Here is a 27,034-nt window from a genome sequence, read left to right on the forward strand (position 1 = left end):
TAAGACATAAACATCTGTACATGATTACACATGAGGCAGTAAAATACCCAACCTATCGGATGTTAAGTCTTGCCCACAATGCAGTATGTGTCATGAGAATGTTTCTATATTGGATTGATACCCAGCAGCATTCTTTTTAAGCTTAAATTGACCATAGACACTGTAAACTGGTGTTCTGGGTGTATAAGTCTGACCAGGTATCACAACCGACACTGCAGGCGGTTCAGAAATCTTCAACTGGCGTTACACGAGATGAGGCGACCTCACTGGAAAGACTGCCCACTGGAGAAACCAAAGCTCAAGTGGAACCAAGTGCTGTAGAGCCTGGGGAAGCAGTGGTGAAGGTACCAAAAGAGGGCGCTCTGGGGAACATCTTCACGGAAGTGCAGCCTCTGGTGGTAACAGGACCCACAAGTCAGCTCACTGAGGTAATCAAGCACTAGAGGCCACGATTGTCAGATTGTTCTCATTTAACAGCAGGGAATGTCTCAGGACATTACTGACGTGATGGTTCGTGTTCGTTCAAAACTTTTAGTGACTTTGGGAGCGTTCAATTTGCTCATGCTTTGAGGTAGTGGCATCAGCTGTACTGAGACTCCAGGCCCAGACATTTTTCTTCATCTTCAGGGCAAACCAGTGGCAGATGCTGCAGAGACTCTGATTACATCCACCAGTGACCTGGAGAGCTGTGTGAGCAGGCTATCGTCTGTAGTCCTGAGCTGCAAGAGCCAACGAGCGGCGCTCGACCCAGCAGCCGTGTCCCAGCAGCTACAGGAGGCGCAGGTACACCTGACGGTGATGGGTCCAGGACTCCCTGGACATCTACATGAAAGTTACCGCTGTTAAATAACTTTGTTTGCTGGTACAGGAGTGTCGAGAGACTGTCCGAGCACAGCAGTCATTGCTGTCTCGGTTGAGCAGAGCTGATGCTGACAACCGTGAGGTTCTGGACTTGATGACGGACAGGTGCAGCGCCGCCGTTCAGGATGCAGACATTGTCGTCCAAACCAAACAGGACCAGCTGCAGGCGGTGACTGATTACTGCAGACAGACCCAAGCCATCAACAGTGTGTTGGAGAGACTGACAGCAGAGCTGGATGCTATGGAGATGTCAGTTGTCTTCTCTATTTCATTTTCAATTCTTACTTAAAAAGTCATCCTAAAAAAGTACGACCTAATTGTACTGGACCGTATTTTGTTTTATTTGCTTGAGATTGCTTCCTTGTAGTTTTACATGTGGTGTAATGAGGCAGGGTTGTAGACGTGAATATAAAAGACCAGACAAAGACTTCTGCACTTTGTTTCAGGTCCCCAGAGGAGACCAGCTCCAAGGAGGCAGAGCGACTTCATACCTTACAGAGGAGTGTGGTAGATAACAGAAGACTACTTGAGGAGATGTTTGCGACTCGTGCCAGGTTGTGGCCCCACCTAAGCCAGCCTGAGCGAGCAGCAGCACAGACCCAACAGAGTAGTCTACAAGAGAAGTGGACATGTCTAGAAAGAGCCGTGGAGACAACCTTGTATGAGACAAAGGTCCGTTCTCATGAAACTGACAACCTTTTGGCATCAATATCTAGTCTTCAGGAACGCTTGGAGATAGCCGTCAAAGACCTAGAAGCCACGTCTCCTTCAGGTCCTGTATGGGATTGTAAAAAGGCGCAAGAACTAATGGTGATCAACGCTGAGGTTAAAGCAGCGAGGCAGAAACTCCTCGGTTTGCAGCAGCTGTCAGAGACATTACTTCACGACTCGCATTGGGATAAGGAGACACACGACATCCAGCGGGGGCTTCAGAGGGTCCAAGACCAACTTTGCCACGCAGAGGGTCTGGTGTCGGCCAACATTCAGAGCAGCAGCAACCCCATCATGGAGAAGATGATGCAAGTGATGAGGGATGGCCTCGCCTGGGCAAAGCAAACGGAGAGTGACATTGAGTGGAGGAGGAAGAGGGTTCCTCTCCTCCCTGAGGAGGTGCACCGGCAGCTCAGAGACCTGAAGAAACTTCAGTCCGAGTTCATGGCCAAGCAGGGCCAACTGGTGTCGCTGGTAGAGGAAGTGACCGAGCTCCTTCCACAGCTTGACCAGGATGAAGAGGTTCCCATGGTGCACTCTTCCCTGGAGTCCCTGGAGGAGCTCTCGAAATCAACGACTGGGAAGATGGCCAAGGCCGTGAGGGAGATCGAGTCGGGTCTGCAGACCAGAGAGAAACTGTCAGAGCAGATTGCTGACCTGGACTCCTGGGTCGTGGCTCATCTGCATAAGGAGGCGTACCTGTGTGCTGATGATGAGACCAGGAGCCCCGCCGAGATTGAGCGCAGAAGTCATCAGATCCAAGAGACTCTGACCGAGGCGGAAAGGCAGGCCGCCGTCTGCGAAGCTCTTCTGGTCAAGAGTCGAGACATCGCCCCTGATCTCAGCTTCACAGACAACTGCCATCTTTTTAAGAAGCTCACCAGCCTCCAGAAGGACATCGAAGCTATCAAGGTTTACGAGAAGGCCAACAAAAAGGACCTGGACGAACTCAACCAGGCAATAGATTCAAGCAGGGCAACCCTCGACTCTACTGAAAAAAGCCTACAGCAGATGTTAATAGATTTGAGAGGACACAGGTACCCGATCACAAGAGAGTCCCTGCGAACTTTGGAACCCTTAAAACAGAAGATCTTGGAAACCAAGTCCCAGGTTGACCTTCTGCAACCGTGGATTACCCAGGAAAAGACTAGAGAGCTGTACTCAATCATTAGTGACATTCACAGCAGAATGGTCGCGTTGGAAATTAAATGCAAAGATCAGGAGAGCTACGTTCACATGAGGCAGAGCGTGGAGGACCTTACTGAGAAGGTTCAGAAGCAGGTCCATCAGACCAAAGCAGACAGCAAGGAGCTTGAGAAGAAGTACAAGCTCTGTCAGACCCTCATTGTCCAGATTCCTGTGATAAAGTTCTTGTCTGAGGAGACTCATTCCAAACTCCAGGAGATTTCTGCTGACCTTTACCCCTCAGAGGTCAACACAGAACTGCGGAGACTGAAAGAAAACGAGGAAAACCTCGGTATGCAGGAGATGAGACTCTGCTACAACATCAGCGTCATCGAGAGAGATCTGCTGAAGAACATTGACCTCAACTTGGAAAAGGAATCTGCTCTGGCCTTCCTCTTGAAGACCCAGGAGGAGCTCCAGAAGTTCCCTGTGGTGGAACCAAATGATGCAGCAATCACAAAGGAATACCAGAGAATCTTGTGTTTACAGAAAACTGTGGCATCAAGAATGAAAGCGCTTGGAGTTCTGTTGCAAAAGAAAAGAAGCAAAGGTGGAGATGGATCCCAAGACCTGATGGACCTGAAGAACGCAATCCTCAGCGAATGTGACTCCCAAATGGCAAGTTCCTTTGCTCATTGATCATTTATCATCTATCCATTTGTCTTAGTTCTTCAAAAAACGACAGGAGGAACCTGTGAGATTCAACTGTTGGTGTTTTAGACGACAGCCAGTCGTGGTTTGTTGAGAAATTTGTTTGTTTCTTTGCAGGAGAAGATTTCTGAGGCAAGACAGTCTTTGAAAACCTACATCTGTACCGTAAAACAAGCAGTTCTGCTCCTGAGGGACGTGGAGGCCTCGGTGATGCCACCTCAGGGTTCTGCTGGACTCTGCTCTGAAAGGCTGGAAGAAACCCAGAAGGCTTTGACCCGACTGCAGCAGGAGTTCCAGATTCACGTGGAGAAGCTCCAGAGTCAGGCACCCCTCCATCCTTACCTGTCCCTGGACAAGGTGGAGCAACTCCAGGAGAACATTCTGAGCCAGATCCTGGTGAGGATGTCCTCTCTCCAGGCAAAGGGCAACATCCAGCTGGAGCGTCTCAGCAGGTAAACTGCTCCCAGGTGAAACATCTCAAAACTTGTCAAGTGCTGTACAGGTAATCCTCAACCTGGTTCCTGGAGGCTGTTCCTAGTTAGTTATTAAACTCGATCTATAGTCTCCACCTGAGGTCAGCAGTCGAACATGGTGGCGCGTTTTTGTTTGTATCCATGTGTTCGTATGTTGAGGACTTCTTGTGCCACGTTTTCTTGAGGGCGATGAAGCCACGCCTTTCCACCCTTTGTTTCAGGTGTGCAAAAAATCACAACAAATTCACTGAAAGCAAAGAGGAAATCCTCCGGCGTGTGAAGGGAGCGGAGGAGCGCCTCCTGCAGGTCCTCCGCCAGAAGGTCTCCTCCCTGGCCGACTGCTCCGCCCATCAGGACAACCTCAGAGTACGTTTCACACCTGTGCCTCCCCCCTTTAAAAACCTGACGGAACCCGACGCAGTATTCCTTCCCTCCTGCAGGTGGCGTCGGAGGAGGCGGATGCGCTACTGCGGCGCCTAGCGGACCTGAAGGAGTGGTGCGCGGAGTGGTGCGCGGAGCGGCGCTGCTGCGGGGGCCGGGAGGGCGAGGTCGCCGCCCTGTGGACCTGGGTGTGGAAGATGACCCGCCTCCTGCGGCGGCTGACGACTCTCAGCCAACAGACGACGGCGGAGTGGAGCGACATCACCGACAGCGTGAGTCCGACAGCCCCCGGCGGGCGTTTCCATGGAGATACCGGGGAGTAAACATCAGCTAGCTTCACCGCTAATGACCCCACGCCATCCCCTCAGGTGCAGAAGGCGTCGGCGGTCCTGGAGCAGGTGGAGGCGGAACTCCCACAGGTGTTGGCGGTGAGGGCCCCCACCGAGGAGCTCCAGGACCTGGTGCCCCCCTGGGAGCAGTACCAGGACGGGCTGGACTGCGAGCATCGCGCCGTCTCCGCGCTGGAGCTACGCGCCGCCAGGCTGCTGGGAGTCCCCGCCCACTTGGAGCAGGCTCCTCCCACTCCACTGTTCAAGCACCTGCAAGCGATTCAGACCCGATACGGCAGGTGAGACGGAGTTACTCCTGTAATGAGCATCAGGAAACTCCATTACCCACAAGCCCTCTGTTGTGTTCCCAGCGTGAAGCAGAGCAGCAGGAGGGGCCTGGAGGAGGCGAAGGCGGAGCTGGAGGGCAGGGAGAAGGTCCGGGAGGAGCTCCACCGCGTCCAGGTGTGGCTGGAGGCTGCAGAAGGTCTCCTGCTGGAGATGGAGCAGAGCAGCAACACGCAGGAGCTCCAGGTGAGACGCCATCACCGCCGCCGCTCCTCAGGAGAACCTCAGGGCCTCCATCAGGAGCCTCCTCAGGAGAACCTCAGGGCCTCCATCAGGAGCCTCCTCAGGAGAACCTCAGGGGCCTCCATCAGGAGCCTCCATCAGGAGCCTCCTCAGGAGAACCTCAGGGGCCTCCATCAGGAGCCTCCTCAGGAGAACCTCATTCCGCTCCAACTGGAACAAGCCTCAAACACGCAGATGATTCTCTGGTTCCAGGAGGTCCACAGCCACCTGTGTACCCAGAAGGCTTTGCTGCAGCATGTGACGGAGGGTCTGAAGGGGCGGTACTCAGACGTGGGCGGGGCCATCCCGGCGGAGGTCGAAGGACACCTGCAGGAGGTCACGCAGTCGCTGCAGCGCGTGGAGGTCAAGGTACACGGCAATTCTGATTGGATATGACACGTCGAGGGGCGTGGCCACATGTGATTGGGTTTAACAGGATGTCCCCCCTCCGTAGGTGGGGGAGGCGGTGGAGAGGAGTGGCCCCGCCCACCGGCTGGGGGCCAAACTGTCGGAGGTCCAGGCTGGTCTGAGGGCCGTCCAGACGCGCCTGGAGCAGAGGAGCCCCACAGTGGGCCAATCAGAGCTCACCCTGAAGGTGAGTGTTGGAGGACCCGCCCCCATCTCTGGGCGACGCCCCCGTCGACAGGCCACACCCTCATCGTGTCCCTGTGGTTGTGTGTCGTCCTCAGCGCGTGTGGGACGAGCTGGAGGCGTGGCATTCGGCCCTCGCCGCCCTGGAGGTGGAGCTACAGGACGTGGAGCCGCTGGGGGAGGAGCCCACGCTCAGCGAGAGGCTGGGGGAGGTCCAGCAGCTCCGCGCCCACCTGGCCAAACAGGCGGAGCAACGGACGGCCTTCATCAGCAAGGTCAGGACCTCTGACACACGCACACACACACACACACACACACACACACACACACACACATGCATACGTTGAACTAAGCCCCGCCCCCTGTCAGATGCACGCGTGGCTCCAGGAGCATCAGGAGATGATCAGCAGCGCCTCCTGCTGGATGCGTGACGCGCGGGCATGGCTCGCCGCCCCCTGCACCTACACCTCCGCCAAATGCCTGAGCGACCACGCCCAGGCCCTGAAGGTGGGTGGGTCCGCCGGCCGGAGACACGCCCCCTGGGCTCCGAACGCCGCTCAGCAGCTCCCCCTGCTGTCCCCCCTGCAGACGGTGTTGGACGACTCGGTGCAGATCCGCCGCACCCTGGGGGGCTTTGGCTCCGCCCTGACGGAGATGTCGCAGGTGTGCGATGTGGCGTCGCTACGGGAACAGCTGCAGGAAGCCGATCTGCGCGTCGCCGACGTCCAGGAGAGCTTCAGCGCCCCCCTGTCCCAGCTGGAGCACGCCGCCGCCGTGAGAGCCACACCCATCAGCGATCGACGAGTTGCCTCGCGGCGCCGTCGCTCACCTGTCGTTTGACCCCCCCCCTGCCCTCTAGGAGGTGGACGCCGTGGAGACGGAGGTCAGACGGATGGAGGGCAGCGTGGTGGAGATCAGGACCTTCCTGTCGTCCCCGGAGACATTCCCCAGCCCCCGGGAGGAGAGCCTGAAGGTGAGGCAGACCCGACGAGCCGAGCGCCGATCACAGGTCTGATGCGGCCCTCCTGTGTGCAGATGGTGGAGCAGCGGATCCAGAACATGAGGAGAACCGTGGCCGAGATCCAGAGGTGTAAACCGGGGCTGGGTCTGCCGGGGGGGGCCGAGGAGACGCTCAGCGTCTTCACGGTGGTGGACCAGCTGCAGACGCTGCTGCTTGAGCTGGAGAAGGTGGGTGGGTCCGTCAGGTGGGGGGGGGACCCGGTGGACCCCCCCCCTCCTCATGACGTTCACCTTTACCCCCCGCAGAAGGTCCCGGCGCTGTTCATCCAGCAGCCCCCCACGCCGGTCCAGACCAAAGCTCCGTCCGTCCTGCAGGTGAGCCTCCACGCCACCAGGGGGCGAGGTTTGGTTGGCGGCACCGCGTCTGACCCGCTTTGTGTTCTCCAGACCGACGACGAGCAGGGGGGGCAGGTCGCCATCGCCCGCGTGGAGGAGGACGTCCTGGGGAGGGCCGGTGCCGCGCTGATGACCGCGGAGACGGCGTCACCGGAGCAGAAAGCGACCCCGACACCTGACGCCCAGGTGAGGGGGCTACAGCCCCGCCCCCCCCGGGGTTAGTCTCTACGGGTCAGAGGAGGCATAACGGTTAAACTAACGCGCTCGCCTCCCCAGCGATTAACGGCGTTCATTAACAGGATGTTCTGTGTTCGCGTCCCGAACCACAACATCCAGATTCAACTAGTGGCTCCACATCAGCAGGTTGAGGTCAGGGCTTTGAAATGAGCACTTTTTATCCAACATTAGCAAATTTTAAATAAAAATTGTTAAACTAGGACATTTTCTTTCATGTTACCATATTTTAAATAGATATTTGTTTTCACATGAACATATTTATTGCAACATTAAAAAATTTTGAATTCAAAATTACATTTTAAACTAGCATATTTTCCTCCATATTACAAATATTATATATTATATAATAATAATTATATATAATAATATAGTAATATAATATAATTTTAAAATCAATATTTGCAAATATGGATTAAAATATCCTGAATTAATATAAAAATTTTAATTTTAAATTCAAAATTTTCTCATTTGTAAGTAAATTGTGTCAATTCAAAAAAATTACATCTAGAAAAAGAAATTTTTTTTGAATTGACACAATCAGAACATAATTATGTTACATTTATATAATAAATATAAATGTAATTTTTTTTGAATTGGCACAATTTACTTATACTTTAGCAAATTTTGAATTGAAATTAAAAATTTTATTTTAGTCCATCATATTTTAATCCATACTTGCAAATTTTGAATTTAACATTAAATTTTAAAATAGAACATTTTAATCCATTTTAACAAATTTGGAATAGAAATTTTCTTTTTAAATGATCACTTTCACTTAAACATTAGGGATTTTGAATTTAAAATTAAAAAAGAAAATTTTAGTCTAGGACATTTTTAATCCATATGAGCAAATTTTGAATTCAAATGTTCTGGTTAGTTGGCCCAATCAGAGACCTTCAGTTCTTTTCATGCTAATGTGGATGAGACTGCTGGGCGTCCGCTGACTTATGGCCATCTCGTTCACATCACCTCAAGTCAGACGTCCACCCCCTACCCCCCCTTGTGACCCTCTGTGGGCGTGTCTTTCATCCACCCCCCCTTGTGACCCTCTGTGGGCGTGTCTCCGTGTCAGCAGCGGGAGCATGGCGGCGTGCTCCAGGCTGAGGGAGGAGCACGGACACGAGGGCGTGAGGAGCAGAGGGCGGACACGGGGGCAGGAGGTGTGGTGTGGTGGCTCTGGGACGCTTTCACGGGCGCTTTTCCAGAGGTAACGAGACCGCCGGCGCTCCAGAACCCGTCCTCCGTTCTCACTCCATCCCTCATCTCGCTCCTCCTCCACCCCCTTCATACTCCTCATCCTGCTGCTTGTTGCTTCTAACCTCACCCTGAACCCGTCTGTTCAGGTCTCCTGGAGCTCTAGCCCTCGTTCCTCCTCTAGAGGGCAGTGTTGATCAGCTTTAGCGTTGAAGGCTTCCTGTTCTCTCTCTCTTCGGAGCGGTTCTCGTTGAGCTTTGCTCGTTTGTTCAGGCTGCCTTCATATTTACCGTTCTTATCGTCAGGAGTTTCTGATTGTCAGCTCAGTGGAGGCGACGACGGCTGATGCTGCGGCCGCCGGAGGCAGCTCAGAGCCGGCCGGACCAAAGACACAGGTAACTAAACCGGAGGCGTGGTCAGACGCCACCTGTCTGGAACAACCAATACGTGAAAGATAAACCGATCCTGACAGGAAATGTTAACGCCGTTAATAAAACAGTTAATAAAACTGTTTGTACTCGGTGGTAACACAGCGCTGCCACCACAAGGGGGCAGTAGATAGAACCGTTCAGGAGCTAGGGCTAATCAGATGGTTGCCATGTCAACACCGTCTGTTTGTTCTGGATGTTTAACTTTAATACTTTTATAATTAATAAAGTTGCTCTAAAACCGTTGGGTCGGTTTGAGAGCAAGTTCCCCTGAAGTTTGTCGATAGCATGTTGGTTTGTTGCCCCGCCCCTCTGGACTAATGCTACCTGTACGGATCGACTGACCTCACTGACCCTCTAACCTTCCTCATGTTTCTTCAGGATGTTGAGGGCCCCCCTGACCCCCCAGGAGCAAGTCCATCTGAAGCGTTCTCAAAGCCGCTGGGCACGGTAACGACCCAGTCGCTGCCAGAACGCCCGGTAAACACCAAACCCACAACCGCAAAGGTGTCCAGACCCGACTCTGGAGCCCAGAGCAAATGTCTAGTCTCCTAGACTTGGATCCGGAGTGGGACGCCCCTCTTCTGCTGATCCACGCTTTGAATTTCCAGCTTTTTCTTCAGCCATGAGCAGAACTTTTCTCTAGAACCTCCTCTAGAACCTCCTCTGGATCTCCCAACAGGTTCTAGAGTCGAACTCTAGCCTAGATGTCCAAACTTCTAGACCCAACTTGTCGAATCCAGATGTGATTGAAACGCTTCTGGGGCGCCCTGGAACTCCTCCCCCTTCTAGAACAACCAGATGTTTCCTGTTTTCTTGTGTTCTAAATCTAAAATTCTAACACGGCAGGAAGTCCAGAGCTCAGACGACCCAACTGGGCCGGAACAAACTCTTGATCTCCAAAAGTTTAACCAAACTCAACTCTAACTTCTACAACAAGCCTGGGCAAAATTGCTCAGGCTTGTTGTAGAACTAACCCCAGAACACTTTGGTGGAACCAGGGACCCTCATGGTTCCCTCCCCGGGTCTGGACATCCTGGTTCCTCAGGAACATTTCCATGGCATAATGTTCTGGAATATTCCGGATTAAACAAACAGGCTTCCAGGAGTCGGACTTTGGGAATCGGGATTCTTTGGTGTTTCTTTCTACCTTCTGGAGGACGGAACCGAGGGGCGGAGCTACTCGTCTTTAGTGTTTACATGAAGGACGGCGAGCCAATCGCCGCTGAGGGTGTGTTCATCCATGTTGGGGGGTGGGGCTTAGCGGGCGAAGGAGGGTGATGTAATCAGCATGCGGGGTGGATGCTTTTAAAGTGTTTTCTTTGTGAATGGATCTTAATCCAGGTGTGTTTTTATAAAAGGCGGGAACACGTATGGCGCACCTGTTGGGGTGTTGCCTGCACGCCGCGGGTCACGTGACACCATCAGGAACGGTGATTCCGTTTGTTAGCGCAGCTTTTTGCAGAAAATAAAATCTTTACTCGATGCAATCTGTTTGTGCTTCTATCAGAGTTGCTGAGTCATCACTTTAGTTGCTGAGTCATCACTGGAGCTGCCGAGTCATTGGCTGTGTGGTCGAGGGTTGATTAATTATTAAAATTTCCTGGAACGCCGGTTCTGATCGACCCGCTGTGCTGCAGGTGGAACCCATGTGACCCAATTGTAGCGCTTACAGGTGATTGGACGGGGGGTGGTCACAGGAAACTACGGATGTGGGCGGGGCATAGGTTTCACCTGGAGGCAGCAGAGGGGCGGAGCCAACCGGCATGTTCCGGTAAACACAAACAAACACAAATAAACCCACATCAGAACCGAGTCTGGTCTCTGTTTCTGTGACACACACATACACACACACACACACACACACAATCATACACACACACACACACACACACACAGTGAATCAGTAGACACACACACACACACACACACACACACACAGTGAATCAGTAGACACACACACACACACACACACACACACACACACAGTGAATCAGTAGACACACACATACACACACACACACACACACACACACACAGCCTTGTGGGCGGAGTCACGTGACTAACTGACACAACAGGTTTGTTGACTTTTCTCCTCCGTCCCCTGGCTGCAGCCTGCAGGGCGGTTATTCATTCACCCGACCCCCACCTGACCCCACATGACCCCCACCTCACCCCCACCTGACGGCGGCGCCAGACGTTCAAACAGAATGGAGGCGGGGCTAAAACAGCCCCCGCGGCCTGAGGCCCGTTTGTCTGTGGCTGTCACCTGAGCCCCGCCCCCGCTCCAGGAAGTGGTTTCTGCCACAGGTGGGCGGGGCTAAGGGAACAGAGACGAGAGACTGAGAGCAAGGGACAGACAGGAACCAGACAACACAACCGGGGGGGTCTTTTGGGGGGTCAGAATTGAGCCCACACCCCATTCATGTTGAGCTCCACCCCCTCCCCCCACTCTGCTCTCTACCCATAGCCCTGGAGGGCGGAGCTTCAGCCGGGTGTGTTGTGTGTGTGTCCCAGGCCTCAGGGGGGTCCGGGTCCGGATCGGGGTCCCGTCACCGTGACGACGGCCTCGCCTTCTGCCTGGAGAGGGCGGGGCATCTGGAGCGGCGGCTGCGGGACGCCCGGAGGAGGCTGGACGCCGCCGGTTCACCCGACATGCAGGACGGAGTGGAGCAGCAGCTGCTCACCTGTCAGGTAAGCCCCGCCCACCGGGGCAGCAGGTCGGGGAGGATTTTCAGGTTCAGGTTTCACACGTCTGACGTTTTATTGTGGAGGGATTCCAGTCGGATCTGATTCTTTTGAGACTTTTATTCTACTTTTAATGTTTGACGTAAACTCAAAACCTCCAGTTATTGGTTTACATTCTGATAATATATCTGTTAATATGGTTCCAATATATGAATATGTAAATTTCATATTTTGCTGATGTTAATATGTATGTATATTATTTAACTATTTATTTTTGACCCCCCCCCCCCCCCCCCCCCGCTGCCACGATCGCACAAATTTCCCCACTGTGGGACAATAAAGGTTTATTATTATTATTATTATTATTATTAAAAAGAAACTAATCGAAGTTCATTTGTATTCTAAGCCACTCCCACTTGAAATGGTCACATGTGTGTGAATTGAGGGCTCGACAGCTCCAGAAGTGATGACTCAGCAAAGAGCAGGATGTCAGTAATTATCCAATCAGATTTAAAAGTCTCATAAAAGTCTCTCAAAAGTCAAGTGAAAACTGAAGAAAGGCCACGCCCCCCAGCGCCGCAGCGACTGATGATGTCATCAACCGCTTTGTTGTCACTTCATAACGTCATTTCTACAACAAACATAGAACATAAAACAAAGAGAACACAGGAAGTGTCGCACAGGAAATGCTAGGAAAGATTTTTCAAAATAAAACAGGAAATGGAAAGTGAAGACAGATGGGGGGGGGTTTGTTTATGTTTATCTGAGAGTTAATAAACAAAAACATCCTTCTTTCGTCCCAGGCGATGTTCCTGGACATCGAGCAGAAGGTCGCCGCCCTCTCCCCATGCCCTTTGACCTCTGACCTGGGGTCGGGGGGGTCCCAGCGGGAGGCGGCCGAGCTGCTCGCCTCCAAACTGGAGCACCTGAAGGCCGACCTGGTCGGCTTCCAGCAGGTGCTGCAGGGTGGGCCGGGAGGGGGGCGTGGCCTCGCGCAGGAACAGGTGAGTCCAGGCCGGATCCGGGTCACACCCCTCCGCTGAGTCTCATTGGCTCTCATCCTCAGGAGGCGGAGCTTGGGTCCAGACGCCGGCGCAGCAGCAGCGTCCAGGAGATGTTCTCCTCCCCCAGGAACCAGCTGCTGAGGCAGAGCAGCCTGCAGCAGCAGAAGGTACCGACCAATCAGCTGCCAGCGTCCCGCCCGTCGGGGGCGGGGCCTCAAACTGACATTCTGTCTGCAGGAGCTGGAGGAGGAGCTGACCCGACAGAGAGGCCTGACGCGGGACATCTCCAGACAGGGCAGCAAGCCCCGCCCCCCCAGCCCGGAGACAGAGGACCACGCCCAGCCGTCGCCACGGTAACAGCCGCATCAGCACCATGTGATGGTGGAATACAGGTTCCGTCTGATGGTTCCTCTGCAGGTCTCCCCCCGTGGATGTCCCGGTGGGCGGGGTCTCTCCTCAGCCGACGTGGGACCGCCTCCAGCAGCGGCTGCTGGCGCTGGAGGGGGCGTGGCTTCTTCCTCCAGGGGGGGTGAGGTCTTCCTGCTAGAACAGCCTGATTATCTCCACAGAGCAGACAGGAGGGCCCTGTTCTCACCTCGTCTGATTATCACCTCCTTCTGGGGCCCCCGGGGGTCTGATGAGAGTCTCTCCCCCCTCTCCACTCGCCCCCCCCCCACTCGTCCTCCTCTCTCCTCCTCTGAAGGTGACAGACTCATCTGTGAGGCGCCGCCGCGGAGCAGCAGGAGGTGTGATCGGAGAACAAACCCTGAAGGAGCTGCGGACCCACATCAGCCAGCTGGGGGCGCTGGGGCGCACGGCGGAGGACCCCCCAGATCAGGTGCCCCCCCCAGGGCCTCCAGAGGGTAGAGAGTGGAACTCCACCTTAAAACATCAGAAATGTTTTTATCTATTATCCAAAAATCTCTCATCATGGATCGTAACGCCGACAACGGAGAATCGTCTGAGCGATAAAAGACGACCCGTCGTCGACGGCGACCGTGACAAACGTGATTCACACGCGTGTCTGATTGAAGTCTGACTGAGTGAATCACCGCCGCCGCGGAAACGGGTTTGACCTCACAGGAAACGAACGCCACGAGTCACTGAGAGATAACGGCGTCTTCCTGGATCGGAGGAACCGGCGCGGGATTGGTCAACTCGCCTCCAGCGACTAAAACGTCTTCTTTTGTCCCGCCTCCCTCCTCAGACCTCCCTGGTGGGCGGAGCCTACCAGACGCTGGACGAGGGTTTGTTTTACGTGCTGCACGGCGTCTCCCTGTCGCTGTCCGCCATCCACAACCTCCTGCAGTCTCCTGAGGGCGACGCCCAGCAGGGGGCGCTGAATGAGGTCGACGCCCAGCAGGGGGCGCTGAATGAGGGCGACGCCCAGCAGGGGGCGCTGAATGAGGGCGACGCCCAGCAGGGGGCGCTGCATGAGGGCGACACCCAGCAGAGGGCACTGCTGCTCCAGGTGGGGCTGAGTTAGCCGTGAGCGCACGGCGTCGATGGAGCTGTTTACCCACGCTCCTGTTCCGTCTCGTTCCAGAGCCTCTCATCGGAGCTGGCCGCTCTGGGCCGGGAGCTGGCCTCTCAGGGGTCTAAGGTCAGCCGCGTCCTGGGGTCAAAGTGCGCCCAGCAGTGCGTGGACGACGTGTGTCGACTCCTTCCTGTGATCCGAGCGGCACTGACCGGCAGGGAGGAGCAGCTAAAGGAGCTGCAGGAGGAGCTAACACAGCAGCAGGTCGCTAACGCTGACCTTTGGCCCCTGTGGTGTTTACAGAACTGACCTGTTGTGTTGTTGTTTACTGATGATGTCAGTAAACACTGATGTATCCCTTCACCTGGTGTCCTGAAACACCTTTGGTGTCCTGTGAGCTAACAGAGCTAACGTTGCTAACATGCGGTCGTGTCTCCAGGCGGGGGCTGCGATGCAGCAGCAGGGGGAGCAGGAGAGCCTCCACCTCGAGGAGGCGGGGCCACACCACCTCCCGTCCTGCGTCCTCCAGCAGGTTAGCCGCCTGACGTTTAGCCATTAGCGTGTTCCCGCTAGCAGCCGGTGAACACCTCCTCTCTCCTCGCAGGGCGAGCCGGACGGCGCTCTGGCTCCTCCTCCTGGTGGCGTGGAGGCGGAGCAGCAGCTGGAGCGTGTCGCCCACAGCATGGAGGAGCTGCTAGCGCTGGGCTCCCAGCGCCTCGCGCAGCATGCTAATGGCCACGCCCACGACAGAGCTCACCTGCAGCAGCAGCACAGCCGCCACACGGTCGGTCCTCCGCCGCCACAGGAAGTAGTTCTGAGTCCTAACGGAATCTAACGCCCCTCACCTTCTGGTCCACAGAGGTTCTTCCAGTTCTTGGGGTACCACGTCAGCGTCCTGCAGCATCTGAGCAGGAGAGTCCCAGACAGCGCCCCCCAGAGGTGGGAGGTCGTGGTGACGGACCTGCAGCGGGAGGTGGAGCGACAGCAGCAGGTGGCGCTGGAGACCGGAACCAGGATGCTGGAAACACTACAGGTAGCAAAGAATAGCATTAGCATTAGCATTAACATGAAAGGATGAGAAGAACAGAGAAGCAGCAAGCTGATTGGATCACGTGTGGTTGGACCGGCCAATGAGAACAGCAGTGGATTTAGACCAATCACGTTCTTCTTCTTTACCTCAGTGGCTAACAGTGTGTGAAATGTTAGCGCGCTAACGCTAACAGATCCGGTCTATAAATGTGATGTCACTTCCTGTAGATGTGGTCCCAGTGGGAGCAGGACAGCGTCTGGTCAGAGGCCCTGCTGTCCCGCATTGAGACTTCATTACCCACAATGCACCAGGAGGATTCTTCTGAGGAGCAGACATCAGAGCGGCTCACAGTCTACCAGGTATTTTCCCATGATGCCTTGAGCTGCTTCCACAGCGTGTTGAGGTTCTGACTCTTCTGTGGCGTCTGGACAGGAAGTGCACCGGTTGTTTGAGGAGAACAACGCCCGCTTCAGTCGGATGCTGGAGGCGGGGCTCTGGCTGCACCGGGCGGGATGCAGGGGGGTGGGCGTGGCCACCGGCAGTATGGAGAAACGCTGGAGAGTCCTGCACAGGAGGGTGGACCGCGAACGCACCAGCGTGGAGAGAGACAGGAAGCTGCAGGACAGGTGAGAGATACACCTGTCATCCATCATCCATCCATCCATCCATCATCCATCCATCCATCATCCATCCATCAACAGGTTTCTTCTGGACTCTGCGGCGCTGGCTGACTGGATGGGCGGGGCCAGAGAGATGATTGACAGGTGGAGCCAGGTGTGTGTCTCACCTGAGGAGTCGGACGCTGTCCGGAGTCGTGAGGACTTCCTGCAGTTCGTGGTGAGACCTGTCCCGGGTTCCTGGACCCCGTCTGACTGAGGACCACAGACCTGAACCCGTCTCCCGTTTCAGGCTCTGACCTCTGACCTGGAGGCGCGGTCCGGCCTGAAGGTCGCCGTCATCCTGGCTGGAACTCAGCTGCTGCAGCTTAGAGAGGTAGATCCAGACCCGGATGGAGGTCCAGATCCAGACCCGGATGGAGGTCCAGATCCAGACCCAGATGGAGGTCCAGATCCAGACCCAGATGGAGGTCCAGATCCAGACCCGGATGGAGGTCCAGAGAACCCGGACCTGAGCCTCCAGCTCAGACGGATCGAGGCGGACTGGTCCGGTCTGCTGGTGGACATCTCCACCACCCAACAAGCTCTGCATGAGGTGAGGGGGGGTCCAGATGGGTCGTTCTGGTCACATGACGCACCTGAACCCGACTTGTGGACCTTGTCCCTCAGCGCTGGATGAGGAGGTTGACCCAGCAGGAGGCGTTGCTGGAGCTTCAGGTCTGGTTGGACGCCACTGAGTCCCGGCTGGAGGAACATCTCCGGGGCGTGGAAGAGAACCCCCCCAGGGACACCGACCTGAGCCGGATCCTGAAGTTCTGCAAGGTGCTGCTTCAGGTTCCCTCACCTCCTGAGGACCTTCATCTCCTCTAAACCTGAGTGGTTCTTCTTCAGGAGAGCCAGACGGAGATGCTGGCCCACCGGGCCACGATGGACCACGTCAACCAGCACCTCCAGACATGCAGTTCCATGGAGGACCAGAGGAGGCGCTGTGAGCTGAACCGGTTTGCGGAGGAGCAGGGTTCCCTCGCCCTCCGGTGGCTCCGCCTACAGGGGGCCCTCGGCGTTCAGGTGAGATCGGTTCCGTGTGATCGGGGACGTCAGACGGTGAGTCCTGGTGTTCAGGTGTGATGTTCAGATCCAGGAGGCAGAGCTGGAGCTGGGGGTCCGGGTGGAGCAGGAGGTCCGGCTGCAGCAGATCCGCCGCTGGATCTCAGATCAGACGCTGTGGATGGACTCGGCCCAGATGCCCAGGAACCGGATGCAGCTGCAGAGCAGCATCAGCACCGTCCAGGTGTTCTGGAGAACCTCAGCAGGTGTTCACCTAAGGAGGAGCCGTCTCCTCATCCATCCTGTGTGCTCCACAGGACCTGGAGGAGAAGGTCCGGCAGACGGCGGCAGCTCTCCAGGAGCTGAGGGACAGACGGGGCGCCGGAGGAGACGCGGGCAGCAGCTTCAGGCGTCTGACGGACGAGTCCATCCAGGCGTGTTCCCACCTGAGCCGACAGGTGAGGTCCGAACGCGACAGGAAGTAGCTCCGGGACCGGACGGCTGACCCGGTCCCTGTCGGTTCCCCCCAGAGCGGTTCGGTCCGGCGGAGGCTGGTGGAGGTCCAGCAGCTCTGGGATCAGGTGGAGACGGGACTGAAGCAGCTGAAGCTGAAGACGGCCAGAACCTCTCAGACCATGGATCTCCACTGCGGCCCACAGGTCAGCCTGCAGGCCCAGAAGAACCTCCAGCAGCGGCTGCAGGTACCGGAACCGCTCCGAAAATGGGTTCATTACTGTTTCTATAAATGAACCTGTTTCTTTGCTGCTTTTATTTATTTTTAAATCTTATCATTATTTTATTTTATTTTTTGAATAATTTTATTTAATTTTTTTAAATTTTATAATTTTATTTTATATATATATATACAGTATATACTGTACATGTACTGTATACATGAGTATACATATATACATTTATGTATATGTATATACGTGTATATACTGTATATATATGTATATACTGTATGTGTTTTGCTCTACCAGCGCCTGAGTGAGGAGGCGGGGCCTTTGGAGGCGGGGCCTTTGGAGGCGGGGCCTTTGGAGGCGGGGCCTTTGGAGGCAGGGTGGGACCAGCTGAGGAGCAGCGTCTCGGCCCTGGGGGCCGCCATCAGCCCCCCTGCTGCCGCCCTCCTCCAGGAGCAGCTGGACCGCCAGAGAGACGGGTGAGGGGGGGGGGACATAGTCACATGACAGTCACATGACCACACCCTGAGGTCAGCCTCACAGCAGCGCCCCCTGTCGTGCAGCTGGGTCCTGGTGACCCGGGCGTTGGACCAGCAGCTCCAGAGGGGGCGGGACATCCTGCAGGTGTGGGAGCCCCACGCCCATCTGGCTGCGTCGCTATGGCAACGGCTGAGGACGCTGCAGAGCGACGCCGAGTCCGTCCTGAAAGCCACACCCCCAGAGGACCCCAGCCCCGAGCAGGTCGCTGCCAGGATCCACAGCGTCCAGGTGAGGGGGGGTCGTGATACCTTCAGGGTTCACTCAGCAGTGGGAGTTTGTTCCTGACGCCCCCCCCTCTGCTCCAGACGCTCCTGCTGAGGACTGACGCCCTCCAGACTCACCTGGGGGAGGAGCTGGAGGCCTCCCACCACCTGATTGGACACATAGAACCCACAGCAGCCGGGCTCGTCCAATCAGAGAGCAGAATGCTAGCACAAGGCGTCCAGCAGCTGAGACAGACGCTGACGGGGAGGAGGGGTCAGCTGCAGGTAGGGGGGGGCGGGGGGAGAGGAAGGGAGGGAGGGGGGAAGGAAGGGAGGGAGGGGTCAGGGGAGAGGAAGGAGGGAACGAATGAAGGGGGGGGTAGTGAACTGATCTTCTGTTCGTCCCGAAATGATTTTTCCTTCGTCGTTCTAAATCCAATCAGGTCGTGTCTTTTTTTATCCGACCTGCGTCTCCGGTCGCTGGGGGGGGGGTCACGCCGGCTTTGCGCCGCCGGCGCCGCCCTGACCCAGAACTCCTTAAGCCCCTCCTGTCGTCTGCAGGCGGAGCTGGGGCGTCTGGAGCGCTTCTCAGAGCTGCTGGCGTCGCTGGAGGAGAGTCTGGACGTCTGGGAGGAACGCCTCCGGGACCCCCCCGGGACCCCCCAGCAGGTGGGCGGAGCCCCGAGAGGCAGGAGCCAATCGCACGCCGGGTGTGGCTCACACGCGTGTCCTCTACCCCCCCAGGCCCTCCTGGAGCCGAGCGGCCGCTCCGCTGACCTGGACGTCCTGAACGAGCTGAGCCACACCCCCACGCCGGGCGTGGCCCCCGCCGCCCCCCGCCTGCACCGCCTCAACCGCCGCTGGGCCGCCGCCGCCGCCAGAGCGCAGGAAGCCTGCAGGTCAGACGGCTAATCATAGCATGATCCAGTTCACTAGCACACATTAGCCTGGAGGCGGGGCCAGACACGGGGGCGTGTGTTGTGGGGGCGGGGCAGTGAGCGGCAGACGGAGGCGCTGAGGCAGCAGAACTTCCAGCAGAAGTGTGAGAGCTGGATGTCCTTCCTGCAGAGGATGGAGGACGGGCTGGCCGTGGGCGTGGCCGGCTCCTACGCCGGCCTCCGCCAGCAGCTGTGTACCCTGAAGGTGGGGCGGGGCGAGAGCAGCGATTGGTCGTTACCTGTGTGGCTACCTGTTAGCTAACGCTCACACCTGTCCGCCGTTTCAGCGCTTCCAGGCGGAACTCTCCACCGGACACCAGATCCTCCACGCCGTCCTGAGCGACGCCCTCCACCTGCTGCACAGAGGACAGGTGGAGGACAGGTGAGGGGGCGGGGCAAGCTAACCAACTGGCTACATGCTAGCTCCTGCTAAAATACGTTCATTTCTGATGGTTAAACTTCTGTTTGATTAAGTTGTTAATTCGTCTGAAGATAATGTCGCTAGGTTGTAGCTTCACATGAAAGGGTTAATGTTAGCCTACTGTTAGCATGCATCCAATTATTTACATTATTAAAGGCTGTACATGTTAGTTGTTAGCATATTTAGTTGTTAGAATGCTAAAAGTTACCAGGCATGCTAAATCTTGCATGCTAACGAAAGCAGCTAGTGTTTCTCAGTTCAGGCCTGTTAGCATGCTAACGCTAGTAGATAAATGTTTAGTTTAAGTTCAGCCTGAATGTCTTGTTGGGTTTACCATCTACATAACGGGGTTTCCCTGAATGTCTCCAGGGGCGACTTCGTGCTGAAGCTGGCGCGGCTGCGGGAGCACTGGCAGGGGGCGGTGCTGCGGGCGGAGCAGCGGCGCCTCCTGGTGGAGGGGCTGGTGAAGCACTGGCACCAGTACGGCCACAGCCTGGCCCGGCTGCAGCGCTTCCTGGGGGCCGCGCGGGCCCTCCTGCCCCCCGCCGGCCCCGCCCGCTGCAGCCTGCAGCAGCTGCGTCGGACGCTCCAGGACCTCCAGGTGAGGAGCCTGGGGGGCGTGGCCTCAGACAGGAAGCTGAACGATGAGCTGATTACATCACGGGACAAACAGGCGCTGATTAGCATGAAGGGATCAGTGTGATGAAGTCCAACCCTCCTCTTCCTCCTCCTTTGACCCCGCCCCCCCTCCTTTGACTCCGCCCCCCTCCTCAGCACACGGAGCTGCTCTTCCAGAGGTACCAGTGCGGGTTCGTCCACACCCTGGACGTGGGCCGCCAGCTCTTCTCCATGGGCGACGAGGAGACGCAGACGCGGCTGCAGGCGGATCTGGGGGCCCTGCAGGAGGAGTGGGACGAGCTGCAAAGCCTTCTGGGACGCAGGATGGAGCTGACCGACGCCATCATCAAGGTGAAGTAGTGTGTGTTCACGTGTGTGAGGCCTCCAGCCTCCATCCAGCCGCGAGTTGATCCAATCAGCTGTGATTAACGACGCCGGCCACCCTCTCACCTTTGACCCCATTGTTCAGGTCTGATCAATTAATCTGGCCTTTCTCTCCCCCCCCCCGGCTCAGAACTGGGAGCGCTGCGAGGCTGGGCTGGCGAGCAGCATGATGCAGCTGAAGGACGTGAAGACAAGACTGAACGAGTCGATGCCAGAGAGCGATGACGAGTTGGCGAGAGCAGAGGGATTCAACCAGGTGAGCCTCAAACCGGACCGCTCAGCGTCAGGTGTTCTGGGTCACCTTCCATCAGGTCACATGATTTACAAGTTTAGGGTAATCTTGCTGAGACTTAAATTTTTAATAATCCCGGATATATTCAAGCTCGTGTACGAATTCTGAAGTTTTTATTTATTAAAAAATGTCGTTTTTACTTTCTTTGTTTTTTTGTTTTTTTTTTAATAAAATTCCAGCTTGTGTACAAATTAAATGTTTTTAAATGTTGAAAAATGCTGTTTATATATTTTTTTTATTTATTTATTTTTAAATAATAAAAATAAAAACAGCATTTTTCAACATTTAAAAACTTCAGAATTCGTACACAGACTGGAATTTTTTTCTGGATTGTTAAAATTTTAATTCTCAACAAGATTTAAAGTTCTTACATGTTGAAAGATTTTGTTTTCATTTTTTAAATTACCATTATTTTTTGTAAATAAAATTCCTGCTTGTATACAAATTTCTTAATTTTTATTTTTTTATTTTTTTATTTTTTTAAAAATAGAAACAGTATTTTTCAACATTAAAAGAACTTCAGAATTCGTACACAGGCTGGAATTTTTTTCTGGATAATAATAAAAAATAAAAAGAGCATTTTTCAAAAGTTCTGAATTTTCGTACACGAGGTGGAATTTTTTTCCGGATCGTTAAAAATTAATTCTCAGCAACATTTTAAGTTTTAAGTTTGTTGATTTGAAGTTTTTAAATGCTTAAAATGCTGTTTTATAAAATAAAAGCTCTACAAAGAGCAGTGGGCGGGGCTGAAGGACTCCAGGAAGTAGAGCCCCACAAACTTCCTCCTGGGGGGTCAAAGGTGAGCAAACATGTCCAGTCCCAGTGAAGAGCATCGCCTCCACTCTCCCCCCTCCCCCCAGACCCGCCCTGGCCTGATCCTCCGCCCCTCCCCCTCCACACTCACCCCTCCCCCGGCCCGTCCCACGGCCGGCGGCCCATAATCCTCTGTGGGCGGAGCGAAGGAGGAGGAGAAAGGGGCCGGGCTGGGGGGGTCATGAGGGAGTCGGCGCGGCAGCGAGCGCTGGGGGGGCGTCTGGTGACTGTGTGCTGGTATGCAGGAGAACGAGGACGCCCTGGAGGACTGGGCTGAGCGCCTGGCGGAGCTGAGCGCCATGAAGACCGACCTGTCCCAGTTCATCATCACCGACGACGTGCTGCTGCTGCAGGAGCAGGTGGAGCACCTGACCCGCCAGTGGGAGGAGCTCTGCCTCAAGGTGAGTCCGGAACCGGCTCGACCAATCAGAGCGTCTCAAACGTTCTGAACCCAGAGGGTCTTCATCCTGTTGGTCCGGGGAGTCTCCCCCCTCCTGTTGCTTGGTGCTTCAGGTGAACCCGGTTCCTTTAAACCGGTTCTGGCTGTGGGAAATTAATAATCCAGTGTTAAACAGGAAGTCAGGTTAACTAGAGATTAAACTTTCCTTAAACTGTGTTTGAGGAGAGGATTTGGATTTGTTCTCCTGAAACTCATTTCAGCATCACGTCTGTCCTCACAGGACCAGATGTAACTAATGTAACTACTCCTTAATGTAACTAATGTATGTAACTACTCCTTAATGTAACTAATAAATGTAACTAAATGTAACTCAGTGTAATGTAACTAAATGTAACTACTCCTTAATGTAACTAATAAATGTAACTACTCCTTAATGTAACTAATAAATGTAACTACTCCTTAATGTAACTAATAAATGTAACTAAATGTAACTCAGTGTAATGTAACTAAATGTAACTACTCCTTAATGTAACTAATAAATGTAACTAAATGTAACTCAGTGTAATGTAACTAAATGTAACTACTCCTTAATGTAACTAATAAATGTAACTAAATGTAACTCAGTGTAATGTAACTAAATGTAACTACTCCTTAATGTAACTAATAAATGTAACTAAATGTAACTCAGTGTAATGTAACTAAATGTAACTACTCCTTAATGTAACTAATAAATGTAACTAAATGTAACTCAGTGTAATGTAACTAAATGTAACTACTCCTTAATGTAACTAATAAATGTAACTAAATGTAACTCAGTGTAATGTAACTAAATGTAACTCAGTGTAATGTAACTAAATGTAACTACTCCTTAATGTAACTAATAAATGTAACTAAATGTAACTCAGTGTAATGTAACTAAATGTAACTACTCCTTAATGTAACTAATAAATGTAACTAAATGTAACTCAGTGTAATGTAACTAAATGTAACTACTCCTTAATGTAACTAATAAATGTAACTAAATGTAACTCAGTGTAATGTAACTAAATGTAACTACTCCTTAATGTAACTAATAAATGTAACTAAATGTAAGTCAGTGTAATGTAACTAAATGTAACTACTCCTTAATGTAACTAATAAATGTAACTAAATGTAACTCAGTGTAATGTAACTAAATGTAACTACTCCTTAATGTAACTAATAAATGTAACTAAATGTAACTCAGTGTAATGTAACTAAATGTAACTACTCCTTAATGTTAAATAACTGAATTTCTGACTGATTCTAGTTCCAAACATTACAGTTAGACAGAAAAAACATGTTTGTTTGTTTCTCTGTTCTAACATAAATCCTTTTCATTTGTCAGGTTATTAAACCCACAGAACTCCATCAATCAAGGATCAAACTATCAATCAATAAAGAAAAATAACATCAGACACAAGTTAGGACGTTAACTTTGTTCACTACGTTTAGTCAGAGTTAAGATGGGCTGAACTACTGCATTGTGGGAAATGTAGTTTTGGGTAAAACACAAGTTTCAAGTTTATTTATTTTTATATAGCCCAGATTCACAAACAATGTCTCAAAGGGCTTTACAATCTGTACACACTTTTGGCCTATTTATTTTTAGACACTGTTGTGGGCCACATAAAATAAAGTGGAGGGCCACATTTGGCCCCCGGGCCTTGAGTTTGACACATGTGTCCTTAAAGATTAATCCTTTAAAGAGGAGTTAAGGTTGTAAATGTTGAGTCTTTTTAGGGCGACTGAAGGGACCAACAGGTCTGGGCTGGGGGGGGGGGTTGGCGTGGGGTCAGGGGGGGGGCAACAGATGGTGACACAGAGAAAAGTTGTGATGAGCTGAGAGGCTTCAACATGAGGAGCTTTTGTATGGAAATGAAGTTGGGTGCTGGGGGGCGGGGCAGAGGGGTGGGGGGGTCAGCATTCAGACTGACTTTCAGTTTCTACTGTTTGTGTTTCTACACAGGAAGTCCCGCCCACAACGATGGTTATTTTCAAAGTAAAACTTCTAAATACTCTAAAACTTATTTTTTAAATATTGCGTCATTCCTTTAGCTCCGTTACCATGGATACAAAACAAGTTAGCATCTTGCATTGTAGTTAGCTGTAGAGGCTACAAGCCTAGCTGGACATGCTAATGTTGAATGCTGGTGGATTTGTGACATTAATTTTTGGTGAATCCACTTTTCTTGTCTGGTTTTAACCTGTTATCACGTTTTGCTCGTGAGGTTTCCCATCATGCACCTGGGTCACGATGTTCACGTTCAGACTGTGTTAACGCTGTGGGTCGGGGTTCGGTTCTAGCGACTCAAATGGTCCCGTTCCCGTTCAGGTGTCTCTGCGTAAGCAGGAGATCGCCGACCGCCTCAACGCCTGGATCATCTTCAACCAGAAGAACAAGGAGCTCTGTGATTGGCTGACGCACATGGAGAACAAGGTGGCGCACAACTCCGACCTCAACATCGAGGAGATGGTGGAGAAGCTGAAGAAGGTAAGACCTGGGGTGGGGGGTGGGGGGTTCGATTCGCGTCGCTCTGGCTGGGTGGGCGACGCGGTGGATGGATGGTCTGGGCCTCTGATTGGTAGAGAGACGACAGCTGGGTCGTTTGTGCCCCTCTCATTCGTTACGGTGTGCCGGGCAGAAGGCGATTGGTCGTAGGGGCTTATTGCCCCGGTGGGGGGCTGAAAGCTTTTCATGCTGTAGATTTAGAGTCTTGCCCCAAAACACAGACGTCCTGGCAAACATCCAGACGTGTAGGTCCAGAAAGGTTAATGGGGTGCGTTCCAAGTAGGAACAGGAGTGAGGTTGAATCCTAAACGTTCATTTTCAGTGACGGTGGAGACTTTAGTTTCCATTCAGGCCAATCTAGAGCCGCCCCGCCCGAGATAACCACAGCGGCGATGCTAATAAATGAGCGCTAATGGTCAGTGTGCTCCGAAACGCTTCCAGGACTGCATGGAGGAGATCAACCTGTTCAGCGAGAACAAGACGCACCTGAAGCAGCTGGGGGAGCAGCTCATCAGCGCCACCAACAGGACCAAGGAGGCCGAGGTGGGGGACACGCTGAAGGACGTCAACGCCCGCTGGCAGCACCTGTTCGACCACATCGAGGCCAGGTGAGGGCGGGGCCGCAGGCAGGGGTACCGCTAACAGTACAGGTGAACCTGGGCTAACGTCGATTTAAACCCACTTGGAACAGGTTAGCGACGTTAGCCCAGGTTCACCTGTACACACCTGTTGCTTCAGTGCTAACAGGTCAGGTATGCTTGTATGCTAGCTGCATGCTAGCTGCCATCCAACACAAACAGAAGAAAAATCAGCGTGTGTGCAACCAAACGAACCAATGGCAGCCCTGTCGTAGCGTGATAGCAGATGCTAACTGCTGCTAGCCAGTTCCAGGTTGCACAGGTGTCAGGTGGGCTTGGTTTGATGATTGTGCGGCAAAACTCCCAACATTAAGTTGAACATTAGCATTTAGCCTTTTCATGTTAGTCCATGCTTCCCAAATGATGTACCTGCTGCGTGCTAACTGAGGCATTAGGGGCTGTAGCATTAGCCTGAATGCTCAGCTGATGTGAAGGCGGTTAAAGCGGGTTGATCACATGACAGCAGGACATCTGGGGGGGTCAATGTGGGCGACTTGCTTCCACCTGTCCAGTTGTCCCGTGATGAGGGCGTCGCCCGGCGTGAAGCTGGACTCTAGACTCTGAGACAACCAGAACGACCTCGTACTTCCTGTTTATAGATTCGTTCGACGCAACTCGACTCGGGTCCGGTGCCTGGGGGTCGGGGGGGTAAGAAGGATTTAACGTCTGCTTCTGGACTTTTTCACACGTTCTAAGTTCTGGATTCTATTTAATGTTTAGCTTCTCACATGTTCCATGTTTTATGGTGGTCGTTCAGTCGCTTCAGTTGTGTGTCGACTTCCTGTTTGAGCACAGCTGTTATTCTACTGGGATTAGATTAGAGGAGAAAGGCTCTGAGGGATATTCTTATTAATCCATGAGCATCACGTCCAATCCAGGGATCTGCTGGGAGGCTGAAGCTGAGAGACTCTTTACTCCAGATAGACGTGTGACTGACAGCTGATATTATCCCAATGGAGATGGGATCATTTACTCCATTTGAACCAAACGGCAGATTTAATCCCATCGTATGAACAATCAGACTCAGTTTAGCTGAAATTTATTCTGACTCTAAAATGTTTTTGAAGGCGGCGGCGGAGTCACGTTAACATCAAGTCTTAGAGGTGTCTATCTCTGCTGTCCAGCGGCGGCTGTCGGTCCAAGACCACAGAAACTGCACGAGTCAAGATTTACTGCATTTTTTTACCATGACAGGGTAAAGTAAAACATGACTCATCAATAAAAGCTTTAACTTCCTGCCTTTTACTCACGCTCTTCTGGTTTTAACCCCGTACGAACTGTTTTCCTGTATTTTCACGGCGTTGAGCGTTCCGTTTCAGGGGATAATTACCCCGTTTGGAAGCAACAACACGTTGATCTGTGGAACGGTTTTGTGCATTAGCGGCTCCGCTTCAGGCTTTTGTCGTCAAACAACAGTAATTATGATGCAGCAGGATGCATTGTGGGTAGGGAGAGCAGGACTATTAGAGTGATTACTGTTTTCCAGTAATCGCCTGTTTGTTGACCTCCAGGTTGAGTCGATTGCAGGTTCACCAGTTCCTCACGTAAATCCCAGCGAGTCGAGCCGAGCCAGGGAAGGGGGGGTTCCCAGGGGCCAGATGGGCTGAACCAGTCTGGGTGGGGGGGGGGACTTAGACCGGCCATATGGCGGCTGCTTAGCGACCAGGTCTGGATCCATTTCGGTTTACATGGGACATTTACCGTCGCCGTCGCCGTTTGTCAGTCAGTTAGCAGGATTACCCAAAGC

At 53.2% G+C, this 27,034-nt stretch overlaps 1 protein-coding gene across 1 annotated transcript in view; it reads left to right on the forward strand.

The window, feature by feature from the left end:
- The window catches only part of syne2b (spectrin repeat containing, nuclear envelope 2b), a 100,628-nt gene that overhangs the window by 44,695 nt on the left and 28,899 nt on the right, over positions 1-27,034 (forward strand). The window contains exons 59-109 of the mRNA XM_068339581.1: positions 219-428; positions 628-783; positions 869-1,110; positions 1,308-3,375; positions 3,526-3,860; positions 4,103-4,247; positions 4,322-4,534; positions 4,631-4,890; positions 4,963-5,122; positions 5,372-5,527; positions 5,613-5,753; positions 5,848-6,024; positions 6,119-6,256; positions 6,338-6,523; positions 6,609-6,722; positions 6,785-6,937; positions 7,016-7,084; positions 7,157-7,291; positions 11,482-11,658; positions 12,456-12,656; positions 12,719-12,823; positions 12,894-13,009; positions 13,074-13,185; positions 13,360-13,494; positions 13,864-14,127; positions 14,203-14,397; positions 14,573-14,665; positions 14,738-14,917; positions 14,993-15,166; positions 15,391-15,522; positions 15,596-15,789; positions 15,865-16,000; positions 16,073-16,375; positions 16,450-16,602; positions 16,672-16,848; positions 16,916-17,071; positions 17,145-17,285; positions 17,358-17,528; positions 17,811-17,989; positions 18,074-18,278; positions 18,356-18,538; positions 18,815-18,922; positions 18,998-19,152; positions 19,249-19,396; positions 19,479-19,573; positions 19,982-20,213; positions 20,387-20,581; positions 20,745-20,870; positions 21,965-22,120; positions 24,473-24,631; positions 25,091-25,257. Coding sequence (XP_068195682.1) covers positions 219-428; positions 628-783; positions 869-1,110; positions 1,308-3,375; positions 3,526-3,860; positions 4,103-4,247; positions 4,322-4,534; positions 4,631-4,890; positions 4,963-5,122; positions 5,372-5,527; positions 5,613-5,753; positions 5,848-6,024; positions 6,119-6,256; positions 6,338-6,523; positions 6,609-6,722; positions 6,785-6,937; positions 7,016-7,084; positions 7,157-7,291; positions 11,482-11,658; positions 12,456-12,656; positions 12,719-12,823; positions 12,894-13,009; positions 13,074-13,185; positions 13,360-13,494; positions 13,864-14,127; positions 14,203-14,397; positions 14,573-14,665; positions 14,738-14,917; positions 14,993-15,166; positions 15,391-15,522; positions 15,596-15,789; positions 15,865-16,000; positions 16,073-16,375; positions 16,450-16,602; positions 16,672-16,848; positions 16,916-17,071; positions 17,145-17,285; positions 17,358-17,528; positions 17,811-17,989; positions 18,074-18,278; positions 18,356-18,538; positions 18,815-18,922; positions 18,998-19,152; positions 19,249-19,396; positions 19,479-19,573; positions 19,982-20,213; positions 20,387-20,581; positions 20,745-20,870; positions 21,965-22,120; positions 24,473-24,631; positions 25,091-25,257 — 10,481 coding nt within the window. The remainder of the gene's footprint in view (positions 1-218; positions 429-627; positions 784-868; positions 1,111-1,307; positions 3,376-3,525; positions 3,861-4,102; positions 4,248-4,321; positions 4,535-4,630; positions 4,891-4,962; positions 5,123-5,371; positions 5,528-5,612; positions 5,754-5,847; positions 6,025-6,118; positions 6,257-6,337; positions 6,524-6,608; positions 6,723-6,784; positions 6,938-7,015; positions 7,085-7,156; positions 7,292-11,481; positions 11,659-12,455; positions 12,657-12,718; positions 12,824-12,893; positions 13,010-13,073; positions 13,186-13,359; positions 13,495-13,863; positions 14,128-14,202; positions 14,398-14,572; positions 14,666-14,737; positions 14,918-14,992; positions 15,167-15,390; positions 15,523-15,595; positions 15,790-15,864; positions 16,001-16,072; positions 16,376-16,449; positions 16,603-16,671; positions 16,849-16,915; positions 17,072-17,144; positions 17,286-17,357; positions 17,529-17,810; positions 17,990-18,073; positions 18,279-18,355; positions 18,539-18,814; positions 18,923-18,997; positions 19,153-19,248; positions 19,397-19,478; positions 19,574-19,981; positions 20,214-20,386; positions 20,582-20,744; positions 20,871-21,964; positions 22,121-24,472; positions 24,632-25,090; positions 25,258-27,034) is intronic.

This window comes from Antennarius striatus, chromosome 17, assembly GCF_040054535.1.
Source record: "Antennarius striatus isolate MH-2024 chromosome 17, ASM4005453v1, whole genome shotgun sequence".
NCBI lineage: Eukaryota > Metazoa > Chordata > Actinopteri > Lophiiformes > Antennariidae > Antennarius > Antennarius striatus.